The 22,175-nt window shown below is 38.4% G+C and overlaps 1 protein-coding gene across 1 annotated transcript; it reads left to right on the forward strand.

The window, feature by feature from the left end:
- The first annotated feature begins 9,727 nt into the window (after positions 1-9,727).
- On the forward strand, positions 9,728-11,149 carry LOC132206214 (muscarinic acetylcholine receptor M2-like). The gene has a single exon (XM_059639519.1). It carries the CDS (start codon positions 9,728-9,730, stop codon positions 11,147-11,149), a length of 1,422 nt encoding a protein of 473 aa, XP_059495502.1.
- The last annotated feature ends 11,026 nt before the right edge of the window (positions 11,150-22,175 follow it).

Here is a 22,175-nt window from a genome sequence, read left to right on the forward strand (position 1 = left end):
GAAATGTTTATGCATAGTTCAAGTATATTTTCGAGTGTAAAGTAGGTGAAGTCAAAACTTTAAAATGCATTAAGCAATGTTTACACATTCACTGCATAAAATGCCTCTGGACTTCATTTCTCAACTATGTGTGTCTCAATATCCCTTACTCATCACAATCCTTGACCTGTGATGGATAACAAGAACTTCATAATTGTATCAAATTCCCTTCACCATTTTCCTGTCTTTAAGATGTGCTCGACCCACTGCATTTCACCCGACTACCTAGTTAATGGTTCAGGCCAATCTGATACCCATTATGCAAGTGAAACTAAAGAGAATGTACAAATAAATCAACAAAGAAATGTCAGGTATACAACTGCAGCGATTGTACCCACATGGCTGTTGATGATTGGGGTTGTTCATCCGGGTAACCAGGAGGGCCGGGCCGTCCGATATAAGCAGGTGATTAACGACCTTCTCAATTCTGGTGGACTGATTGCGAGCTAGAGACAGTAAGGAATGCAGATACTGGAAGCCGCTCATTGACTCTGAACTGGCCGGTGGCAGCCAGTGTATTATGCACAAGTAAATGGAGGGAACTTGGTGATGCGATACTTGCCTCTGTGCAGTTATTTCTACAATTTAGGATACCAAATATCAAACAACATAAAAAAAAACATGCATGATACCTGTGCAAAGGAATGGGAAACTTGACAATTAAAAACGAAGAGATGGACGTTTGCATGGAGAAACCAAGAACTGTTCCAGTCCAAAAGTGAAAACTGATGCAAAAAAGGAAACAAAGAAACCAAGACGTAATAAGTCAGATAAGTAAAAACACGATTATATTTAAGATTGAATGCAAAGTTGAGTCAAGAGTGTGTAATGTGAGTATGCGAAAGGCCCCAGGTTAACATTTGGCATCTGCCTTTTGACCACCGTACCTGTTTCAAAAGAATTCAATGGAACATACGCACCATTGTTCCGCTGCCTTGTTATGCTTCTCAGCAACCCCTCACTGATTGTATAGTTTCTTCTTTTATTTTGAGGCCCAAACATTTTTAACTCTCGCGTTCCTGGACTTAAAAGAAAATCACTTGACTCCTTTCACACAACAGGCCAGTTCACTGAAGTTTCCTTGTATTTTTGACATGTACTTTCATGAATAGCGCGCAACCAATTTTCGTTCATTCCGTATATTCAAGTCCAGCTAACGTTTAAATAAAATGATGATCAAAATATGGACAAATGTCGAAGGTTTAGAATGCAAAGACAAAAGAGTTTTTAACGGAGAATTCTTAACTCTAGATCACAGGTCAAGGCGTGTGCTGAGTGCGAGGTATTGAGACAAGTGTGGCTGAGAAATGAAATCCAATGGCATTTTATGTGTAGTGAATATGTAAATATTGTTTGGTGAATTTTCAAGCTTTGACGTCTCATTTCATGCTAGAAAATACATTTGAACTATACAGAAACATTTATGCCTGCCATTTAAAAATATGCCTGGCACAAATTTCACTCAGCTAAAATATATGCTGTGAAATGTCAGATAGAAAGGGGTTCACTGAACTTTCTTGCTCAGTGACGTAATTAGTTTTGGTCTCCACGGAACAGAACGGTGCGACTGGGAATTACACTCTCTATTGATAAGTTAGTAATGAAGTGTGTTTTACTTCTCAGTGTCAGCATAAGGATCAACTCTGACACAGAAGTAAGCTGCAGCCCATAAATGAACTGTGGGGTTGCAAATCATTTCAACTTTGCAGTAGAAAAGGTTTACCGTCCTCTCCTTGCCGTTGTTGGCGTTCCCAGTAAGTTAGTACAAACAACTTCTACAACAAAACGGACCTCACTGAATATCTATTCCATTCGTTTCCAGACATTGAATCCAGAAAATAAGTTTATTCGGTGAAGGTATTTTTGTCAGTATCTGCCAATGCTTCATTTTCATTGATATTGATCGACATTGCATTCATTCTGAACTCAGTGAATGTTAAATCTCCAAATTTAACTCTTTCTCCAAATGATGATTCCCTGTGACTGTCAATCAAAAATCAGAAATCTAACACACATTAGAACTCGGAAACCCGATTCTGTCAGTTGCATACAATAAGGCCCAGAATTTGGTAATTGACCTGTGCAGATTTATTACAGATAGATGTTACAACATTCTTGACTTTAAGTCACTCCTTCAGTTTCTCGATTATAGAGGAAAAAAATATGAAGTATTCCCCAAGCCTTATTTGATACAACCAATTGCAATTCAGTGATCTGTTTTGCAAGTTTTGATTCGTGACCGGTGAGTTCTGTGCAGCCGACCTATGTTGATCCATCTCTCAGTCAATGCCACTGATTATGTTTCACTGGAACGCGTTCTCATTTATTCCTGCCAATTTGTCATCTTTAACATTTGTAAATTTCACCACTTTTCAGTGGAAAAGACCATAGCAACCATTCTTCTGATTCTCCCCCAATCAATTTTCCTGTGCATTAATTAATTTCAAATATTATTTTTCGTGCAATTGTTGTCCCCAACGAATAATAGTCGTTACATTCAGCACATAATACGGCCACAGGCACAATTGGATATGGTTTCAACTCGGCTACTATCCATCTGCAGGAGATGATGGAAATGCAAGCACAGACTTTTGTTTCCAGCCGACGATATCGACTGACGTGGGAATTTTAATTGACTGAGTTGTTGACTCTGCAACAGCAAATTCTGTCTTAATTGTCACTAATGTGGTGAGCCGCTTCCATTGACTTCAGATGATCACAATTTAAAAGGCTGGCGTCTGCTTTTGCCCTTCTGAGGCAAAGATGTCACAGTTACATATGTCTGTATGCTCACACTGCGACAGTTTATATCAATCATCTATTGGAAATTTCCACGTTGAGGACTTTCAGGTATCATTTGAATATATTCTCCAATCTGATTTTTGAATGCACTGTGATTCCTGGATCTGAATTACCTTCATCAATGGCATATCATTGCAAATACGTCGACCGTCAACAGTGTTCACGTGCCCAAATTTGCATCGCCTTCTTCGTCCCACTAACGCCAGCCTACTTTTTGCATTTACCCCACAAAATCTATATTGCTTCTCGATCTTGAATTACTATGCAAAACCAATGTTGTGCAATAGAGAATAGACTTGAAAACTAATTCGTTTCTTCTTGCTTTGAGACAGGTTTTGCAGAATTTAGTGATATATATTATAATGCTGGGGTTACTGACATCTTAACATCTATGTTGTTCCAACAGGTGGTTTTGCTTTTTATTTACGTTTGCTTTCTTAGTTGGTCTATGCTGAATTATCAGATAATCGACAGGAAATTTCATAAACGTAGAAGCATTTCCTCTCTTGACAAGTGTTGCTGTTGAAAGAAATATATAAATGCCTGGTAAAACAGCACAGGTCTAGTAGCATCAGTGAGAAGAAATCAGAGTTAATATTGCTAGTCTAGTGACTCTTGTTTTTGATTCTGAGATACAAAATCTTGTCCCAAACTATATATGGGTTGGATTGGTGAATGTGGAAAAAAGCTGTAGGAAGATGATTCAAACACATTCAAGTCTTGCATCAATTCAAATCATTCAGCAACATCAGGAGACTGACCTTTGATTTGAACATGCCCACTTTTGTTTTATGCATATCATTTTTGTATCGAAATGTTTACTGTCCGTATCCTCAATCTTTCCGTGACAACAGAGAACCAATAAATTAGCATTTAAAATGTGCTGAGCAGAGTAGCACTTAATTTTACCACCAATAATAGTATTTTAAGCAAACTCATATTGGTATAGTTATTAATTGATACTGTCAACATTATTTGAAATGAAATGCGAAGGTTAATGGGTATATAACGCTCATATTTATATCTTCCTTGCAGTTAATGTTTGATAGCTTTAATCCTATCTCGGAGAAAGGGTGGCCTTTCATTATGTTACATGTTACCTGACAACCACAACAGTGGCAAACATGTTATTTGCTATTATTCACTGAATTTTGAAGCACATTTCTATTATTCATCAGAAATATTTAGTTTTCCTACACTCCATCTGTATATAATATCTGAGCAATCCTGCTTCATGCAGCCACTGACTGTGCAATCTGATTCACTGCGTCCTTCGTCTTTGATTCATGGCCCATTGTTGTTAGAGACTGAAAGACATTCCAGTAAGAAGGCAGCTCCTGTACTTTTTGAATAGTTACTGAGCTGAAAGCTGCTTAAAGGATCTCACCTGGCATTTTATGTGGCTATCCCATTACACTTTGACCGAATAGACGTATTAAACTAACACATCTGGGGGGAAAAAACAATGTAGTTTGAAGTGCAGAATAAAACTTCACTATCAGATCTAGATTGCTATGAATCACTGAAGTATGATTTGAATATCGACTTCTAAACTCTACTTCAAACTTTCATCGAACTGGAGTAGTATCTAAATGACATTATCCTCCATTTGTTGTCACTCAAGCTTTTTGTTACTTACCTTTCTAATGTCCTGGTTATTCCATAAGCTATAACTTTGCTAAAAAGTTTGCTCATTAGAACTGCGTCAACACCTTTTCAAAACTCCATTTGCAACACTTTATGTTATATCCTCAAAAGATCTCCAGAAATTTAGTTAAAATGATTTACTCACAAGATGTCCATGTTGAATTTCTTTAATTAACCATATGTGTCACTGTAACGATGAACTCTTTCCCAGTGTATTGTCTCCAGACATTTTTGTTATGGAAAATAAGTTTGACTTGTCCATCCATACATCCTCAGCTTAAATTTTGTGACTGAACTTTTACTATTCGCTTACTTCCGGAAAACTTTCTATTTGTCTGTTATCTCTCTGTCGTTTTTATTTGTTTAAATATACCCCATGTGCTTCTCATGCTTGATTTTTAACTACCTCTGCACATAGAATCCCTACACTGTCAAATAAAACTCTTTGGCCCAAGAAGGTCACAGTAAACCTCCGAAGAGCATCCCAGCCAGGTCCAGCTGCCCCACCACAATGTGTCTCCCATGGGCAATGCACCCAAATGACACATCCCTGGATAATTTAGCACGGCCAATCAACCTAACGGGGGCATCTTCGGTCTGTGGGAGAAAGGCCCATGCAGATACAGAAGTGAACATGCAAATTCCACATACACAGTTGCCTAATGGTGGATTTGAAGATGGGTCCCTAGCATTGTAAGGCAACACAGCTAACTACTAAGCCACTGTGTCCCACAAGCAGAATCTGAGCAGAAACTTGAGCATGTTTTCTCTGTTTTAGTTCTCAACCATGTGTTCTAACTGGTTGACTACATAAGCACATTTATTGGTTTTGTCTTCATGTTAATATCTATTTCATTGTTACTTGTGGAGACTCAATTCATTTGCTCTACTTTTCGTGTTTGAGAGAATTTATCTTGACAGTGTCAATGTTGCACCAAACTTTTGACTCAAGCCTATTTGACCAAGTAGTATTCTTGCCAAAATGTAAATGGTTCTCCAAATTTTTAGTTCAGCTATTTAACTTATTATTTTCAAAGCAATATTTATCTGCATTCCGGACCTTTTTCTTTTGGTGCTGGTATCCTTGTTGTATAGTCTGTCCTGCATCCCTCACTCATGCAAACTCGCGTTTTTTTTTGTTTTTGGCGAAGCCAACAGCAATAGTAAATGTTGATGCAAGGAAATCTGCGTCAGTCCTTTGCAGGAGTAAAAAGTCGAACCTGTATTGGTGTCACCTTCACCAGAATTCGTTTAGTTCTCCAGGAGTCTACAGCACTCTCTGCTGCACCACAGTTTCACCTTCGCTCTCGTGTGCCTTATGCTAGTAATTCTATATTTACTTGCATGTATTTTTGGCAGTAAGTTAGGAATTACAGCATTTGATTGCTGCTTGTTGGTTTTCCAATGGCTCCCTAAATTTTGATTGCAAGTCAGCTTCAAACTTTCTACCTAGCAAATTGGCACAAATGTAGAATATGAACTGTGGCGCTGTTTAGCTCCGACCGCGCCTCCCGCACCGCCCCGACCCCAACAAATGTGTTTCAGTTATTATAGTAGAGCACTGGAAGCAATTCCCACATTTTCTACAGTCATCACAACAAAGTAATCGAGTTAAATAAAATGCACAAACCTCCTTAATCAGTTTGGAAGCACTTCAACAGAAAGCATGAACTAGGTGTTTGTATTTCATAATACTTATTTCTCATAGGAAATAAATGGGTTTTAGCTGCAGAAAAAAAACAATCGAATATCAATAAATAACTCTACTGGTTAAATTTCCAACTTTGTTGTGAAATTTCCAGACTCTCAAAGACAATAGACGTAGACAAAAATCTTGATTCATTCGGATGGAAGTTGTGTCTGTTGGATCCATCATGTTATCCTTTTCCTGATAGGGTTTGCTTTCTGGTGATTTCACTTCCTCAGCTTTTGTTTGCTTTCTCACAGGGGCAGTGTGAAAGCAGTTCACAGACTTAGAATGTCTAGTGCTTGTTTATTAAAATATACAGCTTAAAACAAGTGGCGAGGGAAACTGAATTGAATACCTTCAAGCTTCATTTTGTTTTATTTTCTGACAGAAAGATGGACAATACCTCCCCTTCCGAGGTCTGAGAGACTTGCTGTACATTGTTCTCATCCAAATGCTACTGAGCTGCCTTGGAACATTCACGTAGTTGTTGGTGTGCAGAAGTTAACAGTGATCACTAGTCACCGCACCACAAAACAACCTGCTGTATCTTCCTAGCTGGATTCAGTCTCTACACATGCTTCATATCAGCTTGCCAACAACTGGTCTACCAGCTATAGGAAAAACAGTGTGAAACTTGAAAGGGGTCAGAAAAGATTTACAAAGATGTTTGTAAGGTTGGAGAGTTTGAGCCAAAGGGAAAGACTGAATGGATTGGGGGTCTTTCCCCTCGAGCATCAGAGTCTGAGGGGTGGCCTGATAGAATTTTACAAATCATGAGGGGCATGGATAGAATGAAGAATCACGGTCACTTCTCAGGATAGGAGAATCCAAAGTGAGAGGGTATAGGTTTAAGATAAGAGTTGAAATATATAAAAGGGACATGAGGGGCAAATGTTTCATGCAGAGTGTGGTGTATGTATGGAACAAACTGCCAGAGGAAGTATTGGAGGTTGGTACAATTTCAACATCTGAAAGAAAAAAACGTTGTGCGTCCACCACTTGCAAAAAGTCTTGGTAAAGTTCTTTTAATAGGCACACCACTGTCGCAAGGTTCTTCGTTGTTTATGTTCTTAAAATCATTATTTTCCCAATTCATAAAATTTTTAAAAATATACATATTCGGAGCAGGAAAAGTCAACTCAACCACTTAAGACCTCCTTCTCATTTGATTTGATCATGGTTGGTCTCATCTCAGTCTCCGTTCCACTTTCCTGCCTGGTCTTCAATCAGAATATACAACACAATGACTAGAATCTCAAATCAAAGCAACAACAACAGAAAAAGAAATCTCGAACAGCTGCTTTATTTTGTATGTGAATACTTTCTAATGGAAGCAATGTGAATAGAGTTCCTGGCATAATTTTTGAGCCAACCAGTGTACATGTTGAAAGTGTACAGAAGAAAATAACGAACCATCATTTTGCATTACACTAAACTAACTTCTCTGTACACATTACTTATTGAAGCGACTCTTAATCACCACTACAATGAATTTCCATTTTGAAACAATTCAGACATGTACTCAGAGCCTCATTCAATCGGATGGTGTCTTTCTCAGGCCGAGCTTCCATCCTTGCTGACCAGGCGCTTTAATAATCTCTTTCTTTTGTAGCGATGCGTGAGCCATTTAGTTTTAATTTCTAGGACTGCAATCGACAGTTTAAGTGATTGATAGCCAAGAGACCATTATCCTGTTCTTACGCCTTTTTTTAAGTTCCAGGTGATACTTTGACTTTTACTCTAAAATTTAATTTAAAACAATAATTACGAGGGCATTCCCACCTTAAAAAACAAGATATCCAGAAATACTCACTCAGCCTCTGGGCATGTTGCCCTCCCAATAACCATGTCTTCTAAGTGACGCATCAATTACAAAGACAGCAAGTAAAACTATCAAATCATTCCAACTTAAAATTCCATTACAGGGTGATTAAGGCCAACGTTTAGATGTTACCCCTCTCGTGGAAGCTAAAGCGCAAGAAGCACGGACGACAAATTTAACAAAAAGTTACATTTCTTTTCACAATAGTGATACCGACATGCTACGTTTTTAAAGAAAATGCAATAAGGCACACACATTGAGGAGGACGATAATTCAAATCACGGGTTGTGGATTCTGCTGCAGAAAATTCTTCCCCTTTATTGTTAATATTACCGATTTTGCCTTCAAACCAACAGTGAAGTTTCTAATACTGAGTTATCAATAGACTGGTCTGAAGTGGTGAATCGAGTCAAAGCATCATTTCTTCATAGAAAGGTAACAATGTATAGCCTCCTCTGAAATGTGTGTGACACAATATCCAATAAATATTAAAAACTGGAGTGAAGTATGTCAACAATGTTGAAAATACTGAGTTACCACACAGTAATTACAGAGAGAAACAGTACGATAATAGTTTTTTTTCTGGAAAATACTGCAATTATTTCATGTCATTTCATAAATTACCTAACATCTCCTGCCACAGTAAACTGAACATAACTGTGGTGCAACTAATCTGGGTAAGAATTGAAAACAAAAGCTAAGGAAGATGTTGAGACTTCGTGCTAATTCTAGAAGTTAAATATCACGTATTTGTTTGGACTCTAAAAGTAAGATCAGTATGAGTAAACTTATAAAACCTGTGCTCCCAACAAGCTAGCTATGCTTCCAGCACGCACAAAAGAAATAAACTCAAGTGAGCTGCTTGTATATTCAGTCCAAGCAGAAGTTCAATGGATGACTATGTCATTGCCAACTCTGAGGATGCATTCCATACTTTTAAATTTCAGCTTTCTTCATGAAGTAAAACATTGTCAGTCATGGATTCATACTGTAATCTCAAAACTTTTAAGAGCCATAATAGTTGGAAAGAAAATAAAACTGATCCAGTGAGTATAATAGTATTATGTTTGTCAGAGATACCTTTTGAAGTTTGCACAACCTGAACAAGAGGCTCGATCTGAAATTCATCTCCTCTGTCAGAGATAAATCTCGTGGGCTCTTCTTTGCAGCTGTTTGTTTTTGTCTCTTTTCACCGTTTTGTTTTGTCAGGGAAGGATAACATGAATGCATTTGTTATTGCAATTTTTCTCAGGGTAATCTAGATTTTCAGCATTTCTGCGAATTTAATGTCTTGAAAATCGAGCATAATCAAAAGCAAAGGAGGAGAGTATTCTCGTTTTAAATTGTTTCCTTCTTTCAGGCATGACTTACTTAGAATTCTTTGGTCAATAGAATTATATCCTCAGATATGCCGACAATGTGATTCATAAAATCCCCAATCAATTTGGCACTTGGGGTTAACTGTTCGATTATAATTTGCAGAGCGAAAAGTGACCTATGAGATAAATCAAAATGATAATCGCAGCCTGCTGGAAATTGTGTTAAAGTTTTTAAAAGCTTTGAAGAAATCTTTTCATTATCATCCAGCCACTTAAGCTGCAATTAACTCAAAGGTGTCTTATTATTTTAATATGTCTGACATCTGTTCCCTAATTATTGCTCTTCACGTTATAATTACTTTCCACATTTTGCTCTTGGCAGTGCTAATTACACATCAAAGTGAAAGGATGTCACGCTCATGGGAGACAAATGAATTTCTCACTAATATAACTAACTTGCTTGATACTCAAAGTGGAAGTTTATACAAAATATTCGAAGTGATCATCATCGTGATTATTACTGGATCCATAAATTTGATGACCATTATTGGAAACATTTTGGTTATTATCTCTATCAAAACAAACAGACAGTTGCGAACTATTAACAATTACTTTCTTTTCATCTTAGTTTGTGCTGATTTGATTCTTGGTGTGTTCATTATGAATGTATTCACCATTTACACCGCATTTGGTTACTGGCCTATGGGACCGATTTTGTGTGATTTATGGCTTGTTGTAGATTATGTTGTAAATACTGCATCTGGCATTAATCTTCTTATTATCAGTTTTGACTGGTACTTCTGTGTGACAAAACCCCTTAGTTACCCGGTAAGGAAGACACGTAAGATTGCAGGGATAATGATAGCATCTGCTTGGGTCGTGTCATTTTTCCTCTGGGCACCTGCCATTGTTCTGTGGCAGTTCATTGTCAACAAGAGAACTGTTCCTGAGGGTGAGTGTTACCCACAGCTCTTCTCAAATGCAGCTATCACTTTATTCATTATTTCAGCTGTTTTCTATCTCCCTGTTACAATCATGGTGACTTTATATGCACGTATATCTTGTGCCAGCAAGAGTCGAATAAAGGGGACTCAAAAAGCATCTGAACCAAACAAGGGTTTTGGTTCTCCCACTCGATGGAAGGCCACAATGTTGAAACCATGTAATAACAAAGCAACGAATTCTTCTGATAGGTTGTTCCATGCCCAAACACAAAATGTCAAATTAACAGCTGGAATGGCAATTGAGAAAAGGGGGCAAGGGGAAAAGAAGGAGGTCTTCACTGAGTCAAATTCTCTTGGTTTTGCACCACCGACTCAAAAAAAGGAAGAAGCATTCGAAGAGAATGCAACGACATCTGCCACACAAAGCCAGGTTGTGATGGACTCCGTGAGAGTTCCTTGTGTGAACATCGTCAGCAGCCCTCAAATTAATGGCTGCATTGGCAGCGCGGTAGGTGTAACAATTGGTAGTAGCAACATGAATTGGCATCACCCAGAATTCAGAACAAATGGTAAGGTCATTACAATGATCAAGAAACCTGCAATTATTACGAAAGTAGCTGTGAACCGTGAGGAAACGGTAACTAGGACAATCCTGGCTATAATTCTGGCATTTATCATCACCTGGACTCCATACTTTGTTTTGGTGATCATTACTACCTTCTGTCCAACCTGCATCACCCACATCATTTGGAACATTGGAAACTGGATTATTTATATCAACAGTACTATCAACCCAGCTTGCTACGCACTGTGCAATGCCACATTCAAAAAAACCTTCAAACATCTTCTGTTCTGTCAGTACAAAAACATTGGCACAAAAAGATAAGGACAGCCAAAACCCAAATGTACGAACAAATTGCATTGACTGATCAAGTTCACATTCATAAAAATAATTCATTGCGTCAGGTTATCTATCAATTAGACATTGATTATTACTAACCCTTACAGGCCGTTCGAATCAGAAGCAATAAATTTGGGCCGTCAGCTATTAATAAAGTCTCTGTTAAGCTGTTTGATAGTTCTTACATCGGAGGTGAGCCTGTTTGTTTTTGTTGGATAAATGGGAACCAACGGTTACGTAGACCAAAATGTATGAAAAATTCTTGATCAAATTCCTTCAAACAGAATGGTGAATCGAATGGGAAAATCATCGGTCCTATTTTTTTTTTAAATTTCAGTTCAAATTTCAATACTTTACAATGTTGACAAACCAACCCCTTATCCCCAAAACAAAGACTTGAGCCTTTGGATTACTCATCTCGTGGTATTACTATGATGTCATTTTCTAACCTAGTCTAAACAACTTTCAGAAGCGGGATTGAGGCTCAAAAACTTCATTAAAAGAAGCATAAACGTGTTTCAGACTACTGCTCAGTTTTATAATATTGTACAATATACAAAAAAACACCCCTACACTGTATAAATATTATTCACCTGCTTCCATTCAGACCACTTCCATGGTGCTTTCAGTATATATCCTTCTTGGTGCCTTTCTTAATTTTATTTTTGAGTCCGTGAGATTCTCGCAGGTTGTGTCTCTTTTTAGAGAAAACAAAAGCTTCTAACTGATTTGTTTGGAGAAGACTGTTGGGATGAGAGATTTGTTGAATCGCTTGTGAGGAAGGCAGAACTTTGTTTCAAGGTGGTAGCGGTGAGATTGTTCCGCTGATGAGAGAACACCGAGCTGGAAAATGGAATTGTCATAAGTCGTTCATCGTTCACTCGCTGAATCAGGAATTCAGTGAAGGAAATGGCATGTGAAAAGTGCTTTGTGAATTAGCTGCAACAGCACTTATTCTGCTGCATACCTGCGAGACGTGGACTACCGTTTCTGACACGTAGAACGGGTGGACATATTTGCAAACAAACTAAATCAGCACCAGCATGGGTCGCAAATGAAAAAGAGAAAGCATCCAACACTAAAGTATTGCTTGTGTGTGTATCTGAGTGTGTGTGTGTGTGCGCGCGCGTGCGTGTGTGTGTGTGTGTGTGTCTGTGTGTGTGTGTGTGTGTGTGTGTGTGTGTCTGTGTCGGTGTACAGTGGGTAGTTGTGGGTGGTTGATTTAGTAATGATAAAACAGGCTGGGAGGAGCTGAGGGTCCTGTGCTGGGGGACGGAACGTAGTGATGTGAATGGGGCTCTGGAAAACACGTTGTGTCCTCCCATCCCGCTTCATATTTACTAGCTTTAAATTTGGAGCAGCTTCTCGCTGTACTTGATCAGATCAAATTTGACGGCATTACAGGAAGCTAAAACCAGTCGAATACCATTTAAATAGCCGTATTCTTCAAATCAGGGGGCTACTCGAATTTTTTTCTTCAAGGACAGTGGGAGCAACGGGTCGTGGTGTCTGATGGTGAATTCTTCACAATAATTTGGAGATGGGGACGAGTATTAAAGCTCACAATTGACGTTAAGATGAGTTGCAGAGCAAAATGTAGAGGATACTGGAAGTCTGCGGATGTATATAGAAAAGTGAGTGAGCAATGTCTGGCAGATAGAGCCCAAGTTGCTAAGTGTGAGGTCATACATGGGCTATTATTTAAATTAGAAAGCATTTCAGTATGCTGATGTGCAGAGAGATCTGAGTGTCTTTGTCCACCAACCACAAAAACGGTAGATTTGCAGTTGCTGAAGGTGATTAAGAAGAAAAATGTAATATTCTCTGTCATGACTGAAGGGATGAAGTTGACAAACAGAGGGGATGTGCTGCAGGTGTGCAGGTTGCTGTTGAGGACACACCTGAAGTATTGTCTACAGATTTGGTCTCCTGACTTGTGAAAGGAGGTATTGGCACTGGTGTGGGTGCTGAGGAGTTTAACTAGGTTGATTCTGGAGTTGGGAGGCCTGGATGATGAGCAGACTGTATTTATTAGAATTTGAAATGTTGGCTGAGGGATCTTTCTAGAAACATGTAAAATTATGCAGGGGACAGATAACACAGAGGCAGGTAGGGACCATAGCTTCAAAGTAAGGAAGAACAGATTTAGGACTGAGTTGAGCATGAGCTTCTTGCAAAGGATTGTGAGTCTCTGGAATTCCCTGCCTCGCTGTGAAGCAGTTTGATGTCATCCCCGTTGAATGTGCTCAAGGCAACGATGCCATATTCCTTTCCCTGTTCGCTACAGTCCTTTAAAACAACTCTAAAGTGCTCTGTTAATATGTTCTTGTTCCATGGTCGTTCACAGCCGCGCTGCAGTTCATTGCTGAGTGTGGGAGTTTCCTGTGAGTATTGGGAAAATCGAGGTGCTGACTTTGACGCCATAGCTAATGCCAGCGCGGTTGATGCACAAAATTGTTCGAGTTTCTTGTTGCCTGGGGGCAGCATTCAATGTGAAATGTGTGAGTCACACTTGAAATGTTCGAGGCATATGAATTTGGCGCTGAGCATTTCCAAGGCAGTTCTCTTTTGTCCCATGAGGCTGCCTCTGACATTTAAAGTAGACAAAACTTAATGATGTTCCGCCTATCATTTGGAAATGGCCGCTAAACCGCAGCATCTTCTCGCAGGTCGCTTGTTATCCCTAATCCTCCTGAGACTGGCACCTCTATCCTCCATCCAACCAAAGCACTGTATGCCACCAAATATATTCATGCCATCATTTTCCACCTTCATTCTCATCCTATTACCTGCCATCGCTATTTCTGCTAGTATCCCTCCTGCCAGTATTCACATGGAGGATTCACACTACCAAGTTTGCATGATCAATGTGGAAGAAATGAGGATTACTTTAAAGTCGTTGACAGGAAACACACTCGTGATGCTTTAATAAATCCTTGATTTTGAAACATTGACGTTTACAAAATGCTCCAGGTTCTGGAACCTGCATACTCGCACGCTGGGAGTACTTAACTCACCCATTTGGAGCCACCTTGCAGCGGACCACTGATCAAGTCAGATGCGCCAAAGAGTCTATCCTGTTAGGCTTAATCTTTTAAATAATTTCCTCAGTTGTTTAATTCAAATATCAAATATCTTTAATTTCATATATTATGTTAGATATGCAATCAATTTGTACACCTGGAACTATATCGACCTTAAACACTTCATAGATATGCACCAATAAGTTGTGTCCTTTGAAAGACTCTAAAAACCTGTGGTAATATTAGAAGAAAATGAATGAAAATTTCTTATTTTCCTCTCTAATCATTTAGTCCAAAGAATCCCAGAACTCTGCTCAAAGTCAAAGTCGGCGCTAAGCCACACAGAACTGCTTCAATTTTTATCCACTCAGTTAGCAAAGCACAACACAGAGGGGAGAAAAGCGTAGACGTTTGCTTCTTTAAATAAATAGTGTCACCTTCTCTCAGTTCCATATCTTTCTATAGTTTACATGTACCCATCTCACCCGCTGGAATTTAAAATTCAGTTCCATGTTCACGATGAAATACGAGCAATTTCGATACTTAGAAAATAAAATGTTCTTTTGCTCAAATTCAATGCAAAAATTCATTTTCCAGCATTTTGTTCCGAGTTACAGTCGATTCTAGATATGTCAGTGAACAAGACAGAAAAAGCATGAATGAACATAGCGTGAGAACAGATGTCTGCTCATGTAACTCTGCAGTAAAATCGACTCTGGTTGATCTATGCAACACGTTTAAATGAAGTGATCATATAAATGGGGTCGCATCTGAGCCTGGAGTTAGAAGAAAAAAAATCTCACTTCTGTTTTACTGAGTGTATTCAATGGGAAGAGTAAGCTATGATTGTATAAAGTCAGATCAAAAACAGCGTCAACCTCTTAGAATCCAATCCTCCCAGGAGAAGAGATATTCCCTTTATTCTCAGTTTAACTTGACAACAATTTTTACTTTTATGTTTATTTAAAGATATGTCTGCTGTCCATCTCATTTCATATCCATAACGCAAGTAAAGTGCTGTCTCAATATTTTCGAGTGGCCATTAATCCCCACGTTTACTGGGAGAACCAGAGCCCAATATGCTGACGAGAACTGACATCAAATCCTTCACGATGCCTGAAAGTGATGAAATACCCTCAAGCTAACCCACAGTGTATATTATTCCGGACATCGACTGAAAGTGCCCCGAACAGTTTACGCATACCTGTTACAATCATAACATGCTGACTATCATCTCAATCCGTTGGCCACAAAACTAACCTGAAATGACTCCAATTCCATAAATTGACTCAGCCAAACTGTAATTCTACATTCTGGCAGAGTGTGATGATTGATTCCCATAACTACCAATTATGACCACAAATCCCTCTTCTGACCAAGACTGACTGCAACTCATCACACTCTGAACATGACCAAAGCACACCATGCTGACAGGGAGTAAGCATTGAATCAAACACTTCCTGCAACTGAGTGATCACAATTCCAATTATACAGGGAGTTTCCATACTACCCCACACTGACTGCGAGAGACTATACACTCCATGCTGATCTACAATGACTAAACTTCACTACATTTGTCTGGCAATAGTGAAAGTTCCTCACACTTGTTGATAGACAATACAGTTTCCTTCAATGCACAACTTCTTTAATTTCTGTCACATCTTTCAGATCGAAGTTATGGTCCTGGGTAACTGTGTGGTTCTTGGTTACAACCCAATGTGGAGCTGGAGGAACACAGCAGGCTAGGCAGCGTCAGCGGAACAGGAAAGCTGACATTTCGGTTCGGGATCCGCTTTCAAAACTTTTATGAAGAAGGGTCGCTTCTCTGCTTCTTGGTCATATCTGTCTGTTTGTTGTGTACGTGGTACATTCCAAGCATGACCCCCAAACCAATTCCCCCTTCCTCCAGTATGTCAATGAAATCCTTGCTGATGCTCGCTCTCTCATGTTGAACTGCGAAAAATATCGTCAATTTCTCGTCCAAATTATACAATGTTCTGACATTTACCTGGCCCATCTCAGACGCGTTCATTCCATTCTCAACAAATGTTCCCATTTCTGGGAACAGTCTTCCTCTCCCTCCCAACAACAAAAGAGTCCCCCAGTCCTCACCTCCCACCCAAACAGCCTCAACATCCAAAGGATTGTGAGCCACAACTGTTTTCCAAAACAAACAAAATGCCGTGAACAGACACATACTCCTGTCCTTTCCCTCGTCAGGGTTCGCAGAATCCCTGCAGTGTGGAAACAGGCCCTTCGACCCAACAAGCCCACACTGGACCTCAGAGTAACCCACCCAGATGCATCCCCCTGTAACCCAACTAATCTTCACCTCCCTGAACACTATGGGCAATTTAACATGGCCAATCTGCACATCTTTGGACTGTGGGAGGAAACCGGAGCATCTGGAGGAAACCCACGCAGACGTGGAGAGAATGTGCAAACTCCTCACAGACAGACGCCCAAGGCTGGAATCGAATTCAGGTCCCTGGTGCTGTGAAGCAGCAGTGATATCCATTGAGCCACTGTGCCACCCACAAAGTTCCACAAAAACAGTTGTTTCTAGGACATGTGCGCAACACTTCCCCATGCAATAGCAAAAAATGCAACACTTGCCCATTTACCTCCTACCTCTTGATCATCCAGAGTCCCAGACACACATTCCGGGTGAATCAAAGATTTACCTGCACTTCAATCAATTTATTCCAATGTATTTGCTGTTATTGTGTGGTCCCCTCTACAGTGGGAATAGAAAAAGCTGACTAGTGACTGTTTTGTAGAACACCAACGTTTTATCCATAAAAATGACACTAAGCTTCCTGCTGTCTTCTGCATCAACATACCACCGAGCTACCTGGCCAACATTTCATCTGAGGCCTGCTGCAATGTTTCAGTGAGCCTTAGCTCAAACTCATTTTTCTCTGGGGATCCTGCAGCCCGTTTAATTTAACATTGTGTTTGGTTATTTTAGAGCTTGATTCCAATTTTTCACGATTTTACCCCAACAAACACATTGGTTCAATTTTGACATTGTTTGTTTTCAGCACAGATCATTCATTCTCTTCTATTCTCAGCTCTTATTATCACTTATTATTCCACATTCATACTGAATACGCCATTTATTGCGTATGCCCAATCATTGTGGTTGAGAAAGTGAGCATTTGTTACTCTCCCTTAATTTCCCTTGAGAAGCAACATGCTCTCAGCAAAAACACCTTTACATTAATTTAGACCAATATCACTCAGCTCCTGATCTCATTGCAGACCGAATTCATACAAACTGCAAATAACTGAAATAAAGAGATGAGCTAAAGTTGTCTTTTTTGCCTCCAACAAGACGGAATGTATCGGTAAATCATAGCACAATTCCTGTAGGCAATAATGTTGAGGAGTGTCTCCACTATTTTTCAGCCATATATGTAGTATATAGAATGACGATTGTCATTATTCAAATGTAAATATTTCCATCTCAGAAAGAAAAATCACCAACGCAGGGCTTGGCAGAATATCCAGAGGTTCATCGAAGTTTGCATGCTGAAACAATGACTTTCCCGATAGAACAACAACTAAAACCTCGAGGTTTGATCATATTTTCAAAGTATAAATCGTGCTTCATCTGATTTAGTGAAAAACATGTCTATTGGGAGTGCAATCTGCATAGGATTCAGACTAGATCTACTATGCAGCAATAGATTTGAGTACTTGTGTCCAATGTAAGTAACATTCCCAGCTAGAGAGATTCTCCTTTTGATATTCAACAACGATGTTATTATTGATTATTTAGCTATCAAAATTGTACTGCTCAATCATTGTTGGATCAATTGCATTCATGATCATGAGTGCAAAAACTGATCAAATGTACTGGATTCATTGAGGACTTCTTTTTCACACTTGGAGGCTGACATTACTTTTTGATGTTGTACTAAAATAAATGTTGCATCCATTCAATGGATTTAGTATTTTGTCAAACTGGAATGAATTGAGACAGCATTGAGAGGAATACCTTCTTCAATTAATTAATTTGGCTACAACACATAAAGCGGGCATACAACTCATAAAGTGGGCAATAGAGAAAGCTTGAGGCAACAGTCCAAATATTGAACTTGATTGCACACAAATAAAGATCTTGAGTGGACCTGATAATGTTTGAAGGATTGACATTGCTGTAGAGCAAATATGTATTTCATTTTCTCATTAGTCAAATAAGCAAATCATATTTTTCATGCTCTTGTGTTTTCATATATCAACCCAAAAGTGCCATATATTCTATCAGAAAGCATTGCAAAATCAGCTGGCATCATTTGTTTGTTGGTACATTTTTGTTTTGAAATGAGCTCAACCAAATGTCTTTGTAGTGTTAAGGTCTCTATGGGCATATCACCATTCATAAGTAATGGCTCAGTTAAAGTATCATATAAGAATTTAATTTAGGGATTCTGCCTGCAGCATGAAGAAATAGGTTGTTTTACAAAAAGACATAAAGAACTATTTCACGCCATCAGAACAATATATTACATGATTCTTGCTCTGGTTTGTGTTCTTGGTAAGTGGTCATGGAGTGTGAGAAGTCTAAATCTGTGACTGTGCTTGTTTTTTTCTCTTTTTTTTGCTTCATTTCTTTGCACCAGTAATGTTAGATTCAGAACTAACAGTGGCCATGAACAGACGCACACTCAGTGCTTTCCTCGATTGTCTCTATGATTAAATGTTACTTCCTCAACTGACAAGGAGATAGAAAAAAAACATTTGTAGCTTACAAATTATTGAAGGATCAACTTAGTTCTTTCTAAAGGAGTATGTACAACTGAAACAGACATCAAAGGCAACTCTCATATATGAAAATTTGCTGGGTGCATATTTCACTGTTGAATTACAATGTGTGTGGGTTATCAAACGAGTGAAGCAAGGTAGTCATTTTTAAAAAGAGGTAAATTATTGTATTTTGGATATATTCATTAAGGTATAATTTAAATAATTTCTCTTTTCAGTGAAGACAACATGCAGAAACACTGTTGAACATATGAAATCCATTCATAATCTTCCAGATTGGTGTTAGGCTTTCCTTCAAACCTGATAACAGTAAAGAAAGAATAGCCAAATGTTCTTCCTTCTTATACCATTATAATCTCTAGTTCTAGTCTGGTTTCAGAACCATATTCCATATGAATTGATGCGCAGAAATCTGATATTGAATTATGTTCTAAAGCTTTAGAAATTAATCTGATTGCTTCACAGCGTATTGCTATGTGCGCTTTTACACTTTGTATGTGCCCTCTTAATGCACAGGACATTTTATTGTGAGTCACATATACAGTTACAAAATTTTAAGGAATAGTATAAATTGCTTGCTGGCATACAAGGATGACATTTGGGCGATGGTCAACTGCGTAAAGGAGTTTAAAGGATAAATGTTGCAATGATGTTCTTCAATTGGACTTTGTTGGAATAAGAACAACAGATATTGACAGTGTTGGAAGAATTGATCAGGTCATTTTAAGACAGCAAGCAATGAAGTAACACATGTTCTCCCAAATGGTATTTAAATCTGAAATTCCACCATTTCATTGCATAACTGCGGGAACACTGACAGTTAGACGTTTCAAACAACTGATAATCATCACAATTTCACTCAAATTCCCACTAATATTCCCTGTTGTGCCTCATTCAACATCAAATCTGAAAGAAAATATTTAATGTCTTTGAAGTGACTTTCAAAAAGTACTCCGCTGACCTGAACACAAAAGGAAAACAGAATACAGGAAGTTTTCTCACTTATTCATTTTCTCTTTGCCTTTTGATCCTTCACAGCTAATTTATTGGCGATTGTGATTCTCTCCCAGGGAAGGTGCGGCCTCTCTAGTTGCACTACTCGCTACCTGCAGGCCATGGCCACAGTGGATATGCTGGTCATCATCTTTGACATCATACTGTTTAGACTCTGTTTTTACTATTTTCCTCATTCCTTCCTCGAAATCAACCCTGTGTGTAGTATTATCATTGTCCTGCTTTATGCAGCAACTGACTGCTCTGTCTGGTTCACAGTCACTTTCTCATGTGATCGATTTGTGGCTGTTTGCTGCCAAAAATTGAGACAAAAATATTGTACAGAAAAAATGGCAGTTGTGATACTATCAACAACATGTATTCTGTTTTGTTTAAGAAACATCACCTTGTACTTTAGATTTGAGCCTGGAGAGATAATTGACAATGTCCCCTGGTTCTGTAAAGACAAACAAAGTTATTATACTGATCCTGGATGGATAAGATTTAATTGGTTTGAGACTATTCTAACTCCATTGATTCCATATGGAATAATCTTGTTGCTCAATACCTTGACTGTAAGACATGTACTAATGGTCAGTCATGGATGTAAAGAGCTAAAATGTCAGAGTAAGGGAGAGAGTTCCAGTGATCCAGAGATGGAAAGCAGAAGGAAGTCTTTGATTTTACTCTTCACCATGTCTGGCAACTTTATAATTTTATGGCTTTTATATGTTTTAAAAGTCTTATATTATGAAATGTCAGGCATCAATTCAAAAAATTACAGGAATTCTTTATATGTCTTTGAGGAAGTTGGAGTAATGCTATTGGAATTGAGCTTCTGTACTAATACATTTCTTTATGGAATGACTCAGCCCAAGTTCAGACAGAAGTTGAAGATAATGATGAAATATCGAGCCACAGTGATGCTTCCAATAAGCAATACATAAAACAACTGAGAGCAGTAACAAGGCGGTTTCAAATGTTACCAGTCCATCAGTTTCATAGTTAGCATAAATGTACACCAACTGGTTTACAACAGCAATCAATGTTTTTGCTCAATGAAATATATCTGTAACATGAGAAGATTAAGTAGAAAAGAAAATCCACATCCACTCACAAGAAGCATTGTTTCTTCATGTTCATTATTTAAGTGACAAAAATAGATGACAAAGATAACTTGAATATTCACCAGCACCACAGTAATGTCAACCTTCTAATGAAGGTCACACATGCTCAAATAAAAAAGTTTACATTTCATTTTAACCATTGGCGATTTATTTGTGCAGTCTATACGTGGATCTACAAACCACAAACAGGATGAAAATGAGTGGTCAAAATCATATTGTCCTATGTAGGTAGAGCCTATAATAGAGTGTTTGTAGAATTTGGTTGGGGGATGGATTAGAGCTGGATATACTGTTACAACCACTCGACTTTCCTAAGATGAAAGCATAATGTTATGGTTGGTGGTATTGTGAGATAACAAGAAAATGTGCTGGAGCATCTCAACACATCAGGCAGCATCTTCTAAGAGAAAAGCATGATTAACTTTTCAAGCTCAATATGATTCTTTTTTCAGAATTGTTTTAACGAGAAAGGAAAGGGGATTGCATACTTGTAATTAAGTCAACCATTATCCAAAAGCTCGCATCAATTTTTAAGGATATCCAAAGTGGATATTCGGATACTAATGATCATTCATCATCCTCCATATTGAGTTGTGAACCAGAAATCATGCCTCATGAGGACACTTATGTTTTCTTTTAAGGATTTTGTTAGCAATATTGATAAAGGGAAGCCAATTAGTGTAGTAAACTTCAAAGCTCCTTGGAAGGCTTGGTTAGAATGGAATGTGCTGACATGGATTAAGGATCAGCTACTTACAAGACAAAAAAGAGAATAGGATTATAAATCTAATTTTAAGATATGCAGATTGTGAATCCTGATCTATTATGAGGGTCAGTGCTTTGACATCAATGAACACAAAGTTAATGTGTAATTTAGATTGTCGATTCACTACACTACTCCCAAGTTAACCAATCATTCAAAATGAGATGAGAAAGTATGACTTTAGGAAGATGTAAAGTGTCTGAGAGAGAATTTAACTCATGGTCAATACATGACAAATGAAATACAATGTGGAAAAATGATAGGCAAGTCACCTTGATGTATGGAACATTTTTAAAGCATCAGAAGTTAGAGAATACGTCTTCATTAATTAGAGC

Source organism: Stegostoma tigrinum, chromosome 34 (genome assembly GCF_030684315.1).
Source record: "Stegostoma tigrinum isolate sSteTig4 chromosome 34, sSteTig4.hap1, whole genome shotgun sequence".
NCBI lineage: Eukaryota > Metazoa > Chordata > Chondrichthyes > Orectolobiformes > Stegostomatidae > Stegostoma > Stegostoma tigrinum.